This window comes from Coregonus lavaretus, assembly GCF_964263955.1.
Source record: "Coregonus lavaretus genome assembly, chromosome: 3".
In the NCBI taxonomy this organism is placed as follows: domain Eukaryota; kingdom Metazoa; phylum Chordata; class Actinopteri; order Salmoniformes; family Salmonidae; genus Coregonus; species Coregonus lavaretus.
The window spans coordinates 76,062,684-76,081,979 of record NC_139990.1 but is presented as its reverse complement, the minus strand read 5'-3'; the positions used below and the strand labels follow the sequence as shown (position 1 = coordinate 76,081,979).

The 19,296-nt window shown below is 47.2% G+C and overlaps 1 protein-coding gene across 1 annotated transcript in view; it reads right to left on the bottom strand.

Annotated features, from left to right (window-relative positions):
* The window catches only part of LOC311108661 (zinc finger protein ZFPM2-like), a gene marked incomplete at both ends in the record, with an annotated part of 149,020 nt that overhangs the window by 33,925 nt on the left and 95,799 nt on the right, over window positions 1-19,296 (bottom strand). Inside the window, one exon of the mRNA XM_084151357.1 lies at window positions 13,693-13,875. Within this exon, the coding sequence (XP_084007483.1) occupies window positions 13,693-13,875 (183 nt within the window). The remainder of the gene's footprint in view (window positions 1-13,692; window positions 13,876-19,296) is intronic.

The window sequence follows — 19,296 nt, the reverse complement described above, 5'->3', positions numbered from 1 at the left end:
CGCCAACTACTATCGGAGGTTTATCCGGGGCTATGGCAAGGTCGCAGCTCCCATTACATCTCTGTTGAAGGGTGGGCTGTCCCGGCTCTGCTGGTCTGCTGAGGCTGACAGGGCCTTCAGTAACCTGAGGGAACTGTTCACCTCGGCACCGGTACTGGCCCACCCCGATCCATCACTACCGTTCGTAGTGGAGGTGGATGCGTCCGATGTTGGGATGGGAGCAGTCCTGTCTCAACGCTCGGGCACGCCACCCAAGCTCAGCCCCTGTGCGTTCTTCTCAAAGAAGCTCAGCCCGGCAGAGCAGAACTACGGCGTTGGTGATCGGGAGCTGTTGGCTGTTGTCCGAGCTCTGACAGTGTGGAGACATTGGCTCGAGGGGGCGAAACACCCATTCCTCGTCTGGACGGACCACCGTAACCTGGAGTACATCCGGGCAGCAAGGAGGCTGAACCCTCGCCAGGCCAGGCGGGCCTTATTCTTCACCCGGTTTGATTTCACACTGTCATACATCCCGGGTATGAAGAACGTGAAGGCAGACGCACTGTCCCGGCTGTATGATACAGAGGAGAGGCCCAGAGACAACACCCCCATACTGCCAGACTCCTGCATTGTGGCGCCAGTAGTATGGGCGATGGACACGGATATAGGGCAGGCATTACACACAGATCCATCTCCACCGCAGTGTCCAGCTGGGCTGCAGTACATGCCTGCGCTTATCCGTGATCGTCTGATCTACTGGGCACACACGTCACCCTCCTCTGGTCACCCAGGTATCGGTCGTACAGTGCGCTGCCTGACCGAAAAGTACTGGTGGCCTACCTTGGCTAAGGACGTGAGGGTGTATGTTTCCTCCTGCACACGTCTTCCGGCACTACGGGGTACCAGAGGATATAGTGTCTGACCGAAGTCCCCAGTTCACGTCAAAAGTCTGGAAGGCGTTCATGGAACGTCTGGGAGTCTCGGTCAGCCTGACCTCTGGGTTCCACCCTGAGAGCCGGGTGGGGGGCCTTCAGTACCTCGTGGAGTGGGAAGGGTACGGTCCGGAGGAACGGTGCTGAGTCCCGGTGAGGGATATCCTCGATCCCTCTCTGCTGAGGGACTTCCATCTTCGCCATCCGACTCGCCCTGCTCCGCGTCCTCCTGGCTGTCCCCGAGGCCGGTGTCGGCACCCTGCTGGAGCTGCGCGTCAAGGGGGGGGGGGTACTGTCACAAATTCAGCCGAGGCTGCCCCTCCTCCTTGCTCGGGCAGGTTTCGGCGTTCGTCGTCACCAGCTTACTAGCCACTACCGCTCCATTTATCATCACTCCATTTGTCTTGTTTTGTCTTGTCTTGTCAATCACACACACCTGGTACTCATTCCCTCATTAGTCTGTGTATAAGTGTTCCCTCTGCCCTTGTCCTTTGTGAGTGATTGTTCGTTGTGAGAGTGAGTAGCTCGGTTGAGCTACTCTTTACTTGTATGCAGCCAAGGTCCAGAGTTTAATCCGTTTGCATAAATCAAATGCCCCAAGCGTCAAACGAAACTGTACAAGGGAAAACATCCACCTTGGCAAATACACAGTGAAATGTAGCTCAACCAAGCTACACGCTCTCACAACAAAACAATCAATCACAAAGACAAGGGAAACAGAGGGAACACTTATACACATACTAATTAGGAGAATGAGCACCAGGTGTGTGTGATTGACAAGACATGACAAGTGGAGTGATGAGAATGGGATCGGCAGTAGCTAGTACTCCGGTGACGACGAACGCCGAAGTCTGCCCGAACCAGGAGGGGGGGCAGCCTCGGCGGAAGTCGTGACATCTTGATTTCAGTGTTTTACCTCCTGCGCCTGACACACACCTCATCACAATGATACACAAACACCCACACACACACATTTGTATTTGTATTGATTAGGGAACCCCATTAGCAACTGCTGCTACTCTTCCTGGGGTCCAAACATATTAAAGCACTTACATTATATATAAAACAAAAGATAAAAAAGTACATCATATAACATTATTACACCACTACATATCTATAATACAAAATGTTTAATACCACCATACAACAATATCACAATGTGTGCGTATGCATGTGTCTGTACCTTTGTGTGTGTCTTTTCACAGTCCCCGTTGTTCCATAAGGTGTATTTTTACCAGTTTTTTAAAATCTGATTCTATTGCTTGCATCAGTTACCTGATGTGGAATAGAGTTGACAGCTGGTGATGACAGCTGGTGATGTTGAATGGGCCGGACTCTCAAGCAGCCTCACGGTCTGATGAAGGTGGGAACTCTGAGGATCTGAACCCGAGGTAGAAGCCACTGGAGAGGGAGACAGAACAGAGGACGAAGTTGCAGGTACCTCCGGATCCAATCTTAAATGGGAAGCCCCTAAGGAAGAAGGCGCCAGAACCTCTGGATCCAGCGTGGCAAAGCCGTTTCTGATCTGTGTCAGGTCCGGGCTTAACATCTCCAAGGAGACCATGTACAGTGCTTTCAGCACTGGAAAAGCATTATTCATCCAACCAATCATGATCTCCAAGGAGACCCCGTTGCCAGAGGATGCTTTCTTCTATTTCCACGGCGAGTGACGTATCTCCATGGCTGGTTGGTTGGGCCGAGAACAGCTCCGTTCTCCGGGGAAGGGGGAGATGGATCCCTGCTGCCGGCCAGTCGGCTGTGGAGAGCCGACACGGCGGCGACACTTCCACCAGAGCGGCGTCCGGCTACTGGGGTGGAAGAAAAATAAAAAGTAGGAGGGCGTGGATTCCCCAGTAAGCTTGTGTAGGTTTGCTACCTTGCTAAGAGTAGCCACTTCGCCCCTGTAGTCCTCTGCAAGCAAGCAGTTGCTACATTGAAAGTCAGCACGGTCCACATTGTCCCGGAACAAAGCAAAATAAACACAGCTCCTGCAGCGCTGGAAAAGTTCAATAGCGACCTCCATTTGAGACCGCCGAGCCAGCTAGGTTAGCCAGGTTTCTGTGTCTCTCCCCCTTGTGGAATCTGGCAGGATCCCGGGACTGACAGCAGCGCTCACAGCAACTAAGCCCAACAGAACCGCAGTATCCAAAATAAAATAAAAGTATATAAAAACACTGTCACCTTTACAAAAACAATCCACTGTGGTCTCTCGTTCAGCTTTCATTCAGCTTTCAGCGTTCAACAACAAACAACATACGTCGCCCTCAGACGACGTGTCATTCGCATGCACAAACACAAAAATACACAAACCTACGTACACACACACCTACGAATGCATGCATACACACACACACGCCTACACACACAAACAACTATGCATGGATGGACGCATACCCACACGCACGCACAAACACACACCAATACAGACGTGAAGAGGGCACAGCAACGCCTCTTCCCCCTCAGGAAGCCGAAAAGATTTGGCATGGGCCCTCAGATCCTCAAAAAGTTATACAGCTGCACTATTGAGAGCATATTGACTGGCTGCATCACTGCTTGGTATGGCAACTGCTTGGCATCTGACCACAAGGCGCTACAGAGGGTACAGCCCAGAACATCACTGGGGCCGAGCTCACTGCAATCCAGGACCTCCATACCAGGCGGTGCCAGAGGAAGGCCCTTAAAATTGTAAAAGACTCCAACCACTCAAGTCATAGACTGTTCTTTCTGCTACCGCATGGCAATCGGAACCGATGCATCAAGTTCGGAATCGGAACCGAAGCATTTATTGACTGATCTCAAAAGTGTTGGCTTACCAGGGTTGGTGGAGCCCTCAGTTTCATCTTTGCCTCGCAAAGCTAACTCAAACACTCCGCAAAACTTCACACACTGGATTAGCCGGCTGAGGATGTGGCGGTTCTTGCTAATGTCGTAGTAAATATATTTGTTATAGTGAATATGGAATATGATATGTTGAGTAAAATGTTGTGCTAAGATCTATTTAGGTCAGGAGCTGGTTATAAGTTCTGTTCCTATCCAATAACAATGGACAAAAGGGTCCTATCTTGTCAGCCTTGTCAGTTTCAGTTCTCCAGTAAACTTGTGATTATCAACACTAACCTCATCGTTGTGGCGGCGGACAGCTAGCCTGTATCCCTCATCCAGTTGAGTGGGAATGTTCACTCTCCCCAAAGCAGACAATCTCAAACAGGTATCCATGTGGGTCTTTGACAGCTCATGTTTCTTAATCTTTCCTGAAAGATGGTGCATGTCCGTTACACACCAGTCGCTGTCCAAGCGGTGCTGTCTGCCGTGCCGCCTTCAGGGTGAAAGAGTAAGCAGGGGGTAGCAGAAGACTGCATTAGCTACATCGCAGCCTGCTAGCCAGGTTTTTCGTTCGTACCAATTTTTGGAAAATCTTCCCCCCTTTAGTAGAAACCTGTTGAATTATTAAATTTGGTCTGGGAGGTCCTAATTGTTTCGTTGCCAATTTATCTTCATTTGTTCGCCGACAAAAAGGAACTTCTTTCAAAGACACAATCGAGTTGCATTGAAGCCTAGCCATTTTGACAGTAATAGTGAATTGATTGACGCTGCTACCCGCTCTTTTCTTAGTTACGTTCATGGTTATGTTACGTATGACGAAAGCGCGTAAGTGCAAGCCCTCAGAAACCCATAGAGATTGTATTGAAAGCTCTGATATTTGAAAAAAATAGATTTTACATGGGAGTCTATGACAGACTTCTGGGCGATTTTCAACCTGACTGAAATCGCCCCAAAAGGGGGGGGGGGGGCATTTGAAGCACGACTTTAGCCTGATTGGACATTTAGTGGCACTGTGGCAGATCAGACGTCTAGATTACAACACTGATAACTACTGTTGCCGTGATATAATTGATTAGAAAAAAAATCCCTTCCTTTTCCCGTTTGGCAGTGCGTCGCCCATATCGCCCTATTGAACACACCGCCCCTGGCGATACTATTTATCAAAGTGCAGCTGCCACTTCATAGCACCCTTCGTTTTCTCAAAGGAGACTGCATTCTTTACCAAAAGGTTGGCTGGCCCTCTTTAAAGTCACATAGATCACATCATTATGCTATTTTTGTTTACAAAGCACTGCTCCATAAGCTTCCGACTTACCTAACATCACTGTTAAGATTTAAAACTACAAGTTGGTTAACTTTGGCGACTCCTTTTGTGTCTACAGAGGTAGGTAAATCGGCCTTTAATTCCCTTTGCACCCTATGTATTATTTTATATTTTTTTTGTGTTTTTTTTTTTATTCATAATTTTTATTTATTTATTTATTTATTAATAATAATTATTTATCTTCTTTTTTTTGGGGGGGGGGGTGGGGGTGGATCAGCTTAATATTGCAGATAGATTGTATCTTCTATCAATGTAATTGTCTGCATCACTTCCAATCCCCCATGTTTTTTATATATATACTCCCCTTTATTACTTTTCAACCCCGCCATCCTTTCCTACTTGGAGTAAATTAGTGAACAACAATGCCCAGGCCTCTACTTCCGATCTATACTTACTATCTACACCTTATGGACACAGTTAATATTACTATAATTCTATTATATATATATATATATATATATATATATATATATATAATTATTATTTTTTTGGCTCCTGAACTTCTTCTACTCTCAACCTCTCAGATCATTTTCATGATGTCCATCCAGTTTGCTTCTATATGCCATATCTTTCTAACTGTGCTCTTTCCCAAAAGCTCCCAACATACAACCTATATACTTATTATGGACACAGTATGCTTACATTATTAGCTATCTTTGTTATTATTTGTTGTTATTTGTTATTAGTCCCATCCTTCAACTTTATTCAATACCTCCCATCTATCTCTTAACACCATCCATATAGGATTTCTATTTGCCATATATATTTCAACCGTACTGTGATGTTTTACAAAAGTTCTGAACCTTTCTATTCTCATTGCTTCTACAGATTGTGAATTAAAAATAAACATTTTTGTTAAAAGTATTATTATATTATTGATTGATTGACTATGACTTTTCAGATCACCCAGTAATGCTATCTGCAAGGTTAGCTCCAGGTAAATATTGCAATCCTTTAGCCATTCCTGGACCTGTGTCCAAAAACAAGCTACAAATGGACAGAACCAAAACAAATGATCTAATGATTCTGTCTCTTCACAGCAAAATCTGCAGAGCTGGGAAGATTGTATCCCCCATATAAATAACACCCTATGTTTGGAATAATTTCCAAAAGACGTTTCGATTGGAAGTCCCTAAGACAATTCAGACAGCTGACAGAGGATTTTTATAATGAAGGATGTGTTTGTTTTAATTGACTGTGTTTTGTAGCTTAATGTGTATTTAATGTGTCTATATTTATGTTTATCTATACTTGCCTGTTGTATGTGCTTGTTTTTGTACTGTGCAGGGCTCATTTGTAAAATAGGAGGAACAGACACAGTTCTTGCCCAGCAACAGAGATTGATTGTTTATCCTAGAAATACAAGGAGGTGATTCCACCTAATCGGAAGGTATAAATATATGTTTGTGTGATTTGTATGAGTGCTTTTGCAGCTGCAACCCCCAGTGTGGTGAATAAATCTAGTTTGAGCGTCTTTTGGTGGCCGACTGGATTTGTACCAGAATTTAGAACCTAACAATGTCAACATATTCTCCTCTCTGCTCACCATTGTGGGTGTTCAATTGCATCTCCAAGGCCTGCTGTGCTGGTCCAGTTATATTGCAGTGTGGGTAGGGGCCAGGGCCTATGTTGGGCATGTGATGGGGACCAGTCTTCCTGTCTAACTGCTCTGCCTTCATGTCTGAGACTGAGTCCCTCAGTCTCCCGCTGCAATAGTACATCAGATGAGCCTGCAGGTTCCTCTCACTGCGGTACCATATCCCACACGCCTTACACGGGAAGATGTCCTCTGCAGAAAGACAGAGATGAATACAGAGATGAAGTGAGTTCACCCACTTAGGCCTACCATGTAGAGTGCTTTGAGCACTGGAAAAGCATTATAAATCTGACCAATCATGATGAATTCACACACATAGACATTAGAATCACATTTCACTGTACTTAATCTAATCTCTAAAAATCAGGCTTTATTTATATCTAGTGGAAGGAGAGGGGGTTGGGCCTGGATTAACAGAAGCATCAGTGCTGTCTCTTGGGTGAGGAAAGTGTAGGTTAACTTTCATTTTTCACCAGGGCTGGAATAGACTGTCAAACAGCGATGACCTGAACGCAACAGACCTTAATCAGAGTAAATGGGCTGTTATTTGATGTGGGTGCTGTCTATGTGGGTGAAGAGTAAATACTTCATTTCAACACAAACTGAAGGTCAAGGAGAACCCCTAGGCTATTATCCCTGCCAAACAGACTAATCTAAGCTGAAATAGCTAATTGAGGATTGTCACAAATTCAGCCGAGGCTGCCCCTCCTCCTTGCTCGGGCAGGTTTCGGCGTTCGTCGTCACCAGCTTACTAGCCACTACCACTCCATTTATCATCACTCCATTTGTCTTGTTTTGTCTTTTCTTGTCAATCACACACACCTGGTACTCATTCCCTCATTAGTCTGTGTATAAGTGTTCACTCTGCCCCCTTGTCCTTTGTGAGTGATTGTTCGTTGTGAGAGTGAGTAGCTCGGTTGAGCTACTCTTTACTTGTATGCAGCCAAGGTTGATTTTCCCATGTGCTAGTTTCGTTCTGTCGCTATATGCGCTACATTATTGTACACTGAATAAACTCTTGATTTCGGTGTTTTACCTCCTGCGCCTGACTCCGTCATTCACACCTCATTACAGAATCACTCACCAGCTATGGAGTCAGCGGGAGAAGAGCGCACACCTGGAATCGTGGCAAGGGTCCAGGAGCATTCTACGATGCTGGCCAGCTTGGGGGAAGCGATGGATCGGGTTCTTCAGGTCGTCCAACGCCTGGAGAGAAGAGGAACCGATCTGTCGAGACCAGCTGGCCAATCGGATCCAGCCACCTACATCACAGCACCCGGAGGGATCCAGATATCCTTACCTCTGGGATTCCTTCTCCAACTGGAGCTGTACTTCTCCAGTGTCAGGCCGGCGCCATCCTGGAGTGGGCCAACGTGGTTTGGAGAGAAGGAGGAGCCGCGTTGGGGGACTACTAGTTCGCCCGCCTATTTCGGGCGGTTTTCGATCACCCGCTCGAGGGTCGAGAGGAGGTCTGCCCATTCCCGCCCCGACCGAAGCGGATCCAGAGCTCATGGAGCTGGGTGGTACCGCGCACCGAGAGAGCGGAGGACGACAGCTCCAGTGCCACTCAGATGGCACGAAGGGACATTCCACCACACGTTGTCGTCAGCGCTCTTTTGGGTCAGGAGGCGGCCGGCAGGGCACTCTCGCATCACCCCAGGTATTGAGCACCCACTCTTGTTCAGAGCCCTCTGCTGAGCACTGTACTATACCCATATACTTCCCTGATCACATGAGAGTTCCCCAGTGTAAGGCGCTAGTCGATTCAGGCGCAGCTGGGAACTTTATGGACAAAACTTTCACACGCCGCCAGGGCATTTCATTAGTTCCCCTATCCATTCCACGCCCCATCAGAGCACTTGATAGTCGACCATTAGGGTCCGGGTTGATAAAGGAAGTCTCGGTACCAGTCACCATGATCACACAGGAGACGCATTGTGAGTAGGTCACTTTTTCCATCATTGAGTCTCCTGCTTTCCCTGTGGTGTTAGGTATTCCATGGCTAGCACTCCACAACCCCACTTTCTCATGGCCGCAGAGGGTTCTCACGGGGTGGTCGCGAGAGTGTCAGGGTAGGTGTATGGGTGTTTCCGTTGGTGCAACCACGGTGGAAAGTCCAGATGGTGCCTCCACCGTGCGCATTCCCCCCGAATACCATGATCTGGCACAAGTCTTCTCTAAAAATAAAGCGACTAAATTACCACCTCATCGGGCGGGGGATTGCGCAATAAACCTTCGGGTAGACGCTGTACCTCCCAGGAGTCATGGGTATCCCCTGTCGCAGGCGGAGACGGAGTCTATGGAGACATACATCACCGAGTCCCTGCGCCAGGGGTACATATGTCCCTCCACTTCACCCGCCTTCACCCGTTTCTTTTTTGTGAAGAAGAAAGACGGCGGTCTGCGCCCGTGCATTGATTATCGACCACTGAACAAGGAGACGATTAGATTTAGTTATCCTCTCCCCCTCATTCTGTCAGTGGTTGAGTCATTGCATGGAGCGCGCTTCTTCACTAAATTAGATCTCAGGAGTGCGTACAACCTGGTGCGTATCCGAGAGGGAGATGAGTGGAAGACAGCATTCAGCACAACCACGGGGCATTATGAATACCTGGTGATGCCCTATGGTTTGATGAATGCTCCCTCAGTCTTCCAGTCCTTTGTGAATGAGGTATTTCGGGACATGCTTGGTCGCGGTGTAGTGGTCTACATCGACGACATCTTGGTGTATTCCGCTACGCGCGCCGAGCATGTGTCCCTGGTTCGCAAAGTACTGGCCCGACTGTTGGAAAATTACCTTTATGCTAAGGCAGAAAAGTGTATGTTTTTCCAGCAGTCCGTCTCCTTCCTCGGATACCGCATTTCTACCACAGGTGTGGAGATGGAGGGCGACCGCATTACAGCCGTGCGTAATTGGCCGACTCCAACCACGGTAAAGGAGGTGCAGCGCTTCCTTGGCTTCGCCAACTACTATCGGAGGTTTATCCGGGGCTATGGCAAGGTCGCAGCTCCCATTACATCTCTGTTGAAGGGTGGGCTGTCCCGGCTCTGCTGGTCTGCTGAGGCTGACAGGGCCTTCAGTAACCTGAGGGAACTGTTCACCTCGGCACCGGTACTGGCCCACCCCGATCCATCACTACCGTTCGTAGTGGAGGTGGATGCGTCCGATGTTGGGATGGGAGCAGTCCTGTCTCAACGCTCGGGCACGCCACCCAAGCTCAGCCCCTGTGCGTTCTTCTCAAAGAAGCTCAGCCCGGCAGAGCAGAACTACGGCGTTGGTGATCGGGAGCTGTTGGCTGTTGTCCGAGCTCTGACAGTGTGGAGACATTGGCTCGAGGGGGCGAAACACCCATTCCTCGTCTGGACGGACCACCGTAACCTGGAGTACATCCGGGCAGCAAGGAGGCTGAACCCTCGCCAGGCCAGGCGGGCCTTATTCTTCACCCGGTTTGATTTCACACTGTCATACATCCCGGGTATGAAGAACGTGAAGGCAGACGCACTGTCCCGGCTGTATGATACAGAGGAGAGGCCCAGAGACAACACCCCCATACTGCCAGACTCCTGCATTGTGGCGCCAGTAGTATGGGCGATGGACACGGATATAGGGCAGGCATTACACACAGATCCATCTCCACCGCAGTGTCCAGCTGGGCTGCAGTACATGCCTGCGCTTATCTGTGATCGTCTGATCTACTGGGCACACACGTCACCCTCCTCTGGTCACCCAGGTATCGGTCGTACAGTGCGCTGCCTGACCGAAAAGTACTGGTGGCCTACCTTGGCTAAGGACGTGAGGGTGTATGTTTCCTCCTGCACACGTCTTCCGGCACTACGGGGTACCAGAGGATATAGTGTCTGACCGAAGTCCCCAGTTCACGTCAAAAGTCTGGAAGGCGTTCATGGAACGTCTGGGAGTCTCGGTCAGCCTGACCTCTGGGTTCCACCCTGAGAGCCGGGTGGGGGGCCTTCAGTACCTCGTGGAGTGGGAAGGGTACGGTCCGGAGGAACGGTGCTGAGTCCCGGTGAGGGATATCCTCGATCCCTCTCTGCTGAGGGACTTCCATCTTCGCCATCCGACTCGCCCTGCTCCGCGTCCTCCTGGCTGTCCCCGAGGCCGGTGTCGGCACCCTGCTGGAGCTGCGCGTCAAGGGGGGGGGGGGGGTACTGTCACAAATTCAGCCGAGGCTGCCCCTCCTCCTTGCTCGGGCAGGTTTCGGCGTTCGTCGTCACCAGCTTACTAGCCACTACCGCTCCATTTATCATCACTCCATTTGTCTTGTTTTGTCTTGTCTTGTCAATCACACACACCTGGTACTCATTCCCTCATTAGTCTGTGTATAAGTGTTCCCTCTGCCCTTGTCCTTTGTGAGTGATTGTTCGTTGTGAGAGTGAGTAGCTCGGTTGAGCTACTCTTTACTTGTATGCAGCCAAGGTCCAGAGTTTAATCCGTTTGCATAAATCAAATGCCCCAAGCGTCAAACGAAACTGTACAAGGGAAAACATCCACCTTGGCAAATACACAGTGAAATGTAGCTCAACCAAGCTACACGCTCTCACAACAAAACAATCAATCACAAAGACAAGGGAAACAGAGGGAACACTTATACACATACTAATTAGGAGAATGAGCACCAGGTGTGTGTGATTGACAAGACATGACAAGTGGAGTGATGAGAATGGGATCGGCAGTAGCTAGTACTCCGGTGACGACGAACGCCGAAGTCTGCCCGAACCAGGAGGGGGGGCAGCCTCGGCGGAAGTCGTGACATCTTGATTTCAGTGTTTTACCTCCTGCGCCTGACACACACCTCATCACAATGATACACAAACACCCACACACACACATTTGTATTTGTATTGATTAGGGAACCCCATTAGCAACTGCTGCTACTCTTCCTGGGGTCCAAACATATTAAAGCACTTACATTATATATAAAACAAAAGATAAAAAAGTACATCATATAACATTATTACACCACTACATATCTATAATACAAAATGTTTAATACCACCATACAACAATATCACAATGTGTGCGTATGCATGTGTCTGTACCTTTGTGTGTGTCTTTTCACAGTCCCCGTTGTTCCATAAGGTGTATTTTTACCAGTTTTTTAAAATCTGATTCTATTGCTTGCATCAGTTACCTGATGTGGAATAGAGTTGACAGCTGGTGATGACAGCTGGTGATGTTGAATGGGCCGGACTCTCAAGCAGCCTCACGGTCTGATGAAGGTGGGAACTCTGAGGATCTGAACCCGAGGTAGAAGCCACTGGAGAGGGAGACAGAACAGAGGACGAAGTTGCAGGTACCTCCGGATCCAATCTTAAATGGGAAGCCCCTAAGGAAGAAGGCGCCAGAACCTCTGGATCCAGCGTGGCAAAGCCGTTTCTGATCTGTGTCAGGTCCGGGCTTAACATCTCCAAGGAGACCATGTACAGTGCTTTCAGCACTGGAAAAGCATTATTCATCCAACCAATCATGATCTCCAAGGAGACCCCGTTGCCAGAGGATGCTTTCTTCTATTTCCACGGCGAGTGACGTATCTCCATGGCTGGTTGGTTGGGCCGAGAACAGCTCCGTTCTCCGGGGAAGGGGGAGATGGATCCCTGCTGCCGGCCAGTCGGCTGTGGAGAGCCGACACGGCGGCGACACTTCCACCAGAGCGGCGTCCGGCTACTGGGGTGGAAGAAAAATAAAAAGTAGGAGGGCGTGGATTCCCCAGTAAGCTTGTGTAGGTTTGCTACCTTGCTAAGAGTAGCCACTTCGCCCCTGTAGTCCTCTGCAAGCAAGCAGTTGCTACATTGAAAGTCAGCGCGGTCCACATTGTCCCGGAACAAAGCAAAATAAACACAGCTCCTGCAGCGCTGGAAAAGTTCAATAGCGACCTCCATTTGAGGCCGCCGAGCCAGCTAGGTTAGCCAGGTTTCTGTGTCTCTCCCCCTATGCGGAATCTGGCAGGATCCCGGGACTGACAGCAGCGCTCACAGCAACTGAGCCCAACAGAACCGCAGTATCCAAAATAAAATAAAAGTATATAAAAACACTGTCACCTTTACAAAAACAATCCACTGTGGTCTCTCGTTCAGCTTTCATTCAGCTTTCAGCGTTCAACAACAAACAACATACGTCGCCCTCAGACGACGTGTCATTCGCATGCACAAACACAAAAATACACAAACCTACGTACACACACACCTACGAATGCATGCATACACACACACACGCCTACACACACAAACAACTATGCATGGATGGACGCATACCCACACGCACGCACAAACACACACCAATACAGACGTGAAGAGGGCACAGCAACGCCTCTTCCCCCTCAGGAAGCCGAAAAGATTTGGCATGGGCCCTCAGATCCTCAAAAAGTTATACAGCTGCACTATTGAGAGCATATTGACTGGCTGCATCACTGCTTGGTATGGCAACTGCTTGGCATCTGACCACAAGGCGCTACAGAGGGTACAGCCCAGAACATCACTGGGGCCGAGCTCACTGCAATCCAGGACCTCCATACCAGGCGGTGCCAGAGGAAGGCCCTTAAAATTGTAAAAGACTCCAACCACTCAAGTCATAGACTGTTCTTTCTGCTACCGCATGGCAATCGGAACCGATGCATCAAGTCTGGGACCAAAAGGACCCTGAACAGGCCCCAAGCCATAAGACTGCTAAATTGTTTGTTAAATAGTTACCATATAGCTACCCAGACTATCTGCATGGACCCTTTTTGCACTAACTTTTTTGTCTCATCACATACGCTGCTGCTACTGTATATTATCTAACACTTTATTCCTAGTTATATGTACATACCTACCTCAATTACCTCGTACCCCTGCACATCGACTCTGTACTGGTATATATATTTTATTTCTCTCTGCATTGTTGGGAAGGGCCCGTAAGCATTTCACTGTTAGTCTACACCTGTTGTTTACCTAGCATGTTACAAATATTTTTGTTGTTGTTGATTTTATTTTATTTTATACACACACATTTCATAGTCTCCTAGGCTTTAAGTTGTACTTACTATTGACTATAGCGTTGGGAAGTATGGATGCCATGTTGGCCTGTTGGGGCAATAGTTGGATGGAGTCCAGCAATCTGGCCGGGTACATTCCCTCAGCGAGACCTGCATGGCTGACCACAGCAAACGCAGCTAGCTCCTCTCCTTCCATGATAGGTTTGGTTGTAGTGCACCAAAGTTGTCCACCTGTGAAAAAAAAAACATGGTGGAATTCAGCACTTCAATTCTAAATATGTGTTCTTCTTTGTAGTAATCAGGTAGACACTGTGTACGGATACTGTCTGAATATCAGTTAAAATGTGTATTGTAGAAAAAACACACTATGCCTGCAACAATACAGCAATGTTGTGTATGATGTATCATAAAGTATATGGTATGCTCTCTGCTTCAGTTAGCACACTGTACAATTGCTTAGGGCTTAGACTACATGATTTATAGGTCATATTCAGATACACTAGATTGAAAATGAATTAAATGAATTCTCTCTGTGCAAGTCAAACATGAGTAAAACCCATGTAGTCCACTTCACCGCATTCAATATACATCCTAGAACGAACACTTTTCATATGAAAGTCCTGGATAATGAAATTCTAGAAGCCTTGGCATAGAACATTCCACAGGAGTCCAGAGAACAAACTAATTAGGCAGAAGAACAAGAAAGGAGGGCTTTGGAGCCATGATAACATTTATCTCTCTCCCAATGACAGCCTCTCCGTCTTTTAATATGACTATTTACAAAAGTCTGGCTGCCGAGATAACGAGCCAACCATGATACTCTGGAGCTAAACACTAGAAGAAAGAGACAGGGTACTGACAGACCAGCTGGACAATGCTTCTGCTGGATTCTAGTACCTTTCCATTTGGAGATGTGCACGGCAAACACACAAAACAATCATACGCATGTGAATGGAGCTAGTATGATTGATTTCAGCTGAAGCCAGAGCCTTATGTTGAGAATATAAGGCTCTGACAATTGCTATTTCAACATTACGTGTACACGTTCACCCATTACATGTAATGTGATGTATTCACATAACCTTCTAATTATAATTGCAGGTGATTTCTTAGCAAGGTACTACATTTTGAAATATACTGTTTATAGTACCATGTAAGAATTCAAATAAAATTGTGCCAATCACTTCTCAAAGCAAAGAAGCAACAGCAGCAATAAAGGTTTATAAAGGATGAAATTGGCCTGAGGAGGAGGGAATCAAAATGTTGTTTTTGTGTAAACAGCAAAAGTCTTTAATAGTCTGCTACAAAATGTGCAGTCAAGCGCGTCAGCTGTGGTACTATGCCATCTGTCCACACACACTCACACGCACACGCACACGCACACACACACACACACACACACACACACACACACACACACACACACAGCAGAAAGGCTATTCAAAGTTCACAATTAATTAGGTTGGAATTGAACCCTGAATCAGATGCTACAGTTAAATAAAAGTTACTTTTCTCTGATCATAGAGCTATGCCAATGGTATTTAACTTATTACTAGTGGCCACTAATTTTCTCAACTTCGTCCCTCTCCTTGCCCCATTCTGGGCTCGAACCAGGGACCCTCTGAATACATCGATACTGTCAACCACGAATGCATCGATACTGTCAACCACGAAGCATCGATACCTATCACTCCACAAAACCCACAGCCCTTGTGGAGCAAGGGAAACAACTACTTCAAGGTCGTAGAGCCGGTGATGTCACTGATTTAACGCTACTTCTTGAAGTGGCGCTGGAGAAGATGGCTGCCGTTTTACAGCCCTCTAACCAATTTTACTATTATGTGTGTTTTTTCGCGTTATTTGTAATTTATTCTGTACATAATGTTTCTGCCACCGTCTCTTATGACCAAAAAGAGCTTCTGGATATCAGGACAGCGATTACTCACCTCGTATTGGACAAAGATTTTTTCTTCAACGAGCCGGACGCGAAGGATATCCTACAGACACCCGACAAGGCCAAAATCCCCGTCATTCGCATGAGAAAGAGACAGAGATATCGTGGATATATGTCGGGATGCATTGTAAGGATCCGACAGCGAGCGAGTAAACTGCCTCTTCCATCAATCCTATTAGCCAATGTTCAATCATTTGAGAACAAATTGGACGACCTAAGATTACGCTTATCCTACCAACGGGACATTAAAAACTGTAATATCTTATGTTTCACCGAGTTGTGGCTGAACGACAACATGGACAACATACAGCTGACGGGATATACACTACATCGGCAGGATAGAACGGCTGACTCCGGTAAGACAAGGGGTGGCGGTCTGTGTATATTTGTAAACAACAGCTGGTGCACAAAATCTAATACTAAGGAAGTCTCGAGGTTTTGCTCGCCTGAGGTAGAGTATCTCATGATAAGCTGTAGACCACACTATTTACCAAGAGACTTTTCATCTATATTTTTCGTAGCTGTCTATCTACCACCACAAACCGATGCTGGCATTAAGATTGCACTCAATGAGCTATATAAGGCCATAAGTAAACAGGAAAACGCTCATCCAGAGGCAGCGCTCCTAGTGGCCGGGGACTTTAATGCAGGGAAACTTAAATCCGTTCTACCTAATTTCTACCAGCATGTTAAATGTGCAACCAGAGGAAAAAAAACTCTAGACCACCTTTACTCCACACACAGAGATGCATACAAAGCTCTCCCTCGCCCTTCATTTGGCAAATCTGACCATAACTCTATCCTCCTGATTCCTGCTAATAAGCAAAAACTAAAGCAGGAAGCACCAGTGACTCGGTTAATAAAAAAGTGGTCAGATGATCCAGATGCTAAGCTACAGGACTGTTTTGCTAGCACAGACTGGAATATGTTCCGGGATTCTTTAGATAGCATTGAGGAGTACACCACATCAGTCACTGGCTTCATCAATAAGTGCATCGATGACATCGTCCCCACAGTGACCGTACGTACATACTCCAACCAGAAGCCATGGATTACAGGCAACATCCACACTGAGCTAAAGGGTAGAGCTGCCGCTTTCAAGGAGCGGGACTCTAACCCGTACTACACCGGCTCTGACACTCGTCGGATGTGACGGGGCTTGAAAACTATTACAGACTACAAAAGGAAGCACAGCCGCGAGCTGCCCAGTGACACAAGCCTACCAGACGAGCTAAATCACTTCTATGCTCGCTTCGAGGCAAGCAACACTGAAGCATGCATGAGAGCATCAGCTGTTCCGGATGACTATGTGATCACGCTCTCCATAGCAGATGTGAATAAGACTTTTAAGCAGGTCAACATTCACAAGGCCGCAGGGCCAGACGGATTACCAGGAAGTGTACTCCGAGCATGTGCTGACCAACAGGCAAGTGTCTTCACTGACATTTTCAACATGTCCCTGACTGGGTCTGTAATACCAACATGTTTCAAGCAGACCAGCATAGTCCCTGTGCCCAAGGACACTAAGATAACCTGCCTAAATGACTACCGCCCCGTAGCACTCACCTCTGTAGCCATGAAGGGCTTTGAAAGGCTGGTCATGGCTCACATCAACACCATTATCCCAGAAACCCTAGACCCACGATTTGCATACCGCCCCAACAGATCCACAGATGATGCAATCTCTATTGCACTCCACACTGCCCTTTCCACCTGGACAAGAGGAACACCTACGTGAGAATGCTGTTCATTGACTACAGCTCAGCGTTCAACACCATAGTGCCCATCACTAAGCTAAGGATCCTGGGACTAAGCACCTCCCTCTGCAACTGGATCCTGGACTTCCTGACGGGCCGCCCCCAGGTGGTAAGGGTAGGTAACAACACATCTGCCACGCTGATCCTCAACACGGGGGCCCCTCAGGGGTGCGTGCTCAGTCCCCTCCTGTACTCCATGTTCACCAATGGCCAGGCACAACTCCAACACCATCATTAAGTTTGCTGACGACACAACAGCGGTAGGCCTGATCACCGACAACGATGAGACAGCCTACAGTGAGGGAAAAAAGTATTTTATCCCCTGCTGATGTTGTATGTTTGCCCACTGACAAAATAAATTATCAGTATACAGTGAGAGACAGAATAACAACAAAAAAATCCAGAAAAATACAAAAAAGCATTTCACTGTAATACCTGTTGTATTCGGCGCATGTGTCAAATAAAATTTGATTTGATGTGACTAGCCCACACCGCTAACTAGCTAGCCATTTCACATCGGCAACACTCACCCCCCTTTGACCTCCTCCTTCTCCGCAGCAACCCCAGCAGTCGGACAGAGCCCAACTGAGTGATTCAGGTCACGGCACCAATGTAACAGTGTTGCTTCCCCCTCTCCTTGCCCCATCCTGGGCTCAAACCCGGGACCCTCTGAACACATCGACAACCTTCACCAACACGGAGCAAGGGAATACTACTTTATGGTCTTAAAAGAGGTGACTTCACCACTTGAACGCTACTAGCGTGCACCGCTAACTAGCTAGCCTAAACCAACCAAATGCATTTTTACAGATGCCTGTTTAGTCATAAAAAGCAAGAGATCATAAATATTACCATTAATCACAATGATTATGCAAAATATATTGGAAAACATTAAAACTTAATTCATACATTTGATTGGAAAATAGGCGTGGGGAAAACATAAAAGAATCCTAGTAGTTAGGTTACTGTTTGTCTCTCTGGGAAATATGCAAATAAGGCTTTACGCTAAGCAGTGTGTTAATTTAACACTGAAAAGGGTGGACCCGTATAGACACTGGACCAGTGTTCAATTTAACACTCTCAGTGTTGATTTAACACTGGAGATTTTGCTGTGTACTCAACTAATGGGCTCTTTTCTTTGTATGTGATCTCAGATCTGTGAGCAGGATGGCAGTGGCACTTTAGCTGTAATTAAATTTCTCAACTTGAACTGGGCTGTATAAATCAAACACCCTTCTGAGAGTGCAGTGCAGAAAAACATCCACTATCTGCAATGATTGTAGCAGTTGATCAAGAGGTGACACCTCTTCTCCACAAGATGGCGTTCTCTCCATGGATCACTGTTACCACACTGTACTTCGTCATAAACAAGTGTTCAGCAATGAGATGAGAATTAAGAGTATCTCGAAACCTTATTAGTATCTGATTTGTCTCTAATTCATAATTTTCTTGCTCATATACCATAATCAATTGCATCCTCAGTTTGTGAATCCAGATTACACAGAGATTCACATGGCATTAGACATACCATAGCATACAGAGGGGAGTAGCCTAACATTCCACACCTTTGACAGTTAAGCTTTAACATGAGTCACTTTTTACATAGTATTGGACTATTAAAACCAGTGTTAAATGGACACTACAGTGGTAATAGACTACCTTTGCTACTTTGTTATGATTAGCTCCCGAGGAGACCTAATTATGTCCAAGGATCTATTAAATTGGAACTCAGAACACTAAAACTATGCTTCAGAGTGCAGTTTCCCTTTGCTTGAACCATAAATCAAAAGTTTGTACTGAGAACATAACAACAACAACCTCCATTAGTGAAGATGGGACTGCATGGTTTCCAGGAGGTGGGAGGGTGGGGGGTAGCCATTCTGTCATTGTGGCTCGGTCTCTGAACCCCCCTCCACTCCCCCCCTCCACTCCCCCTCCAGC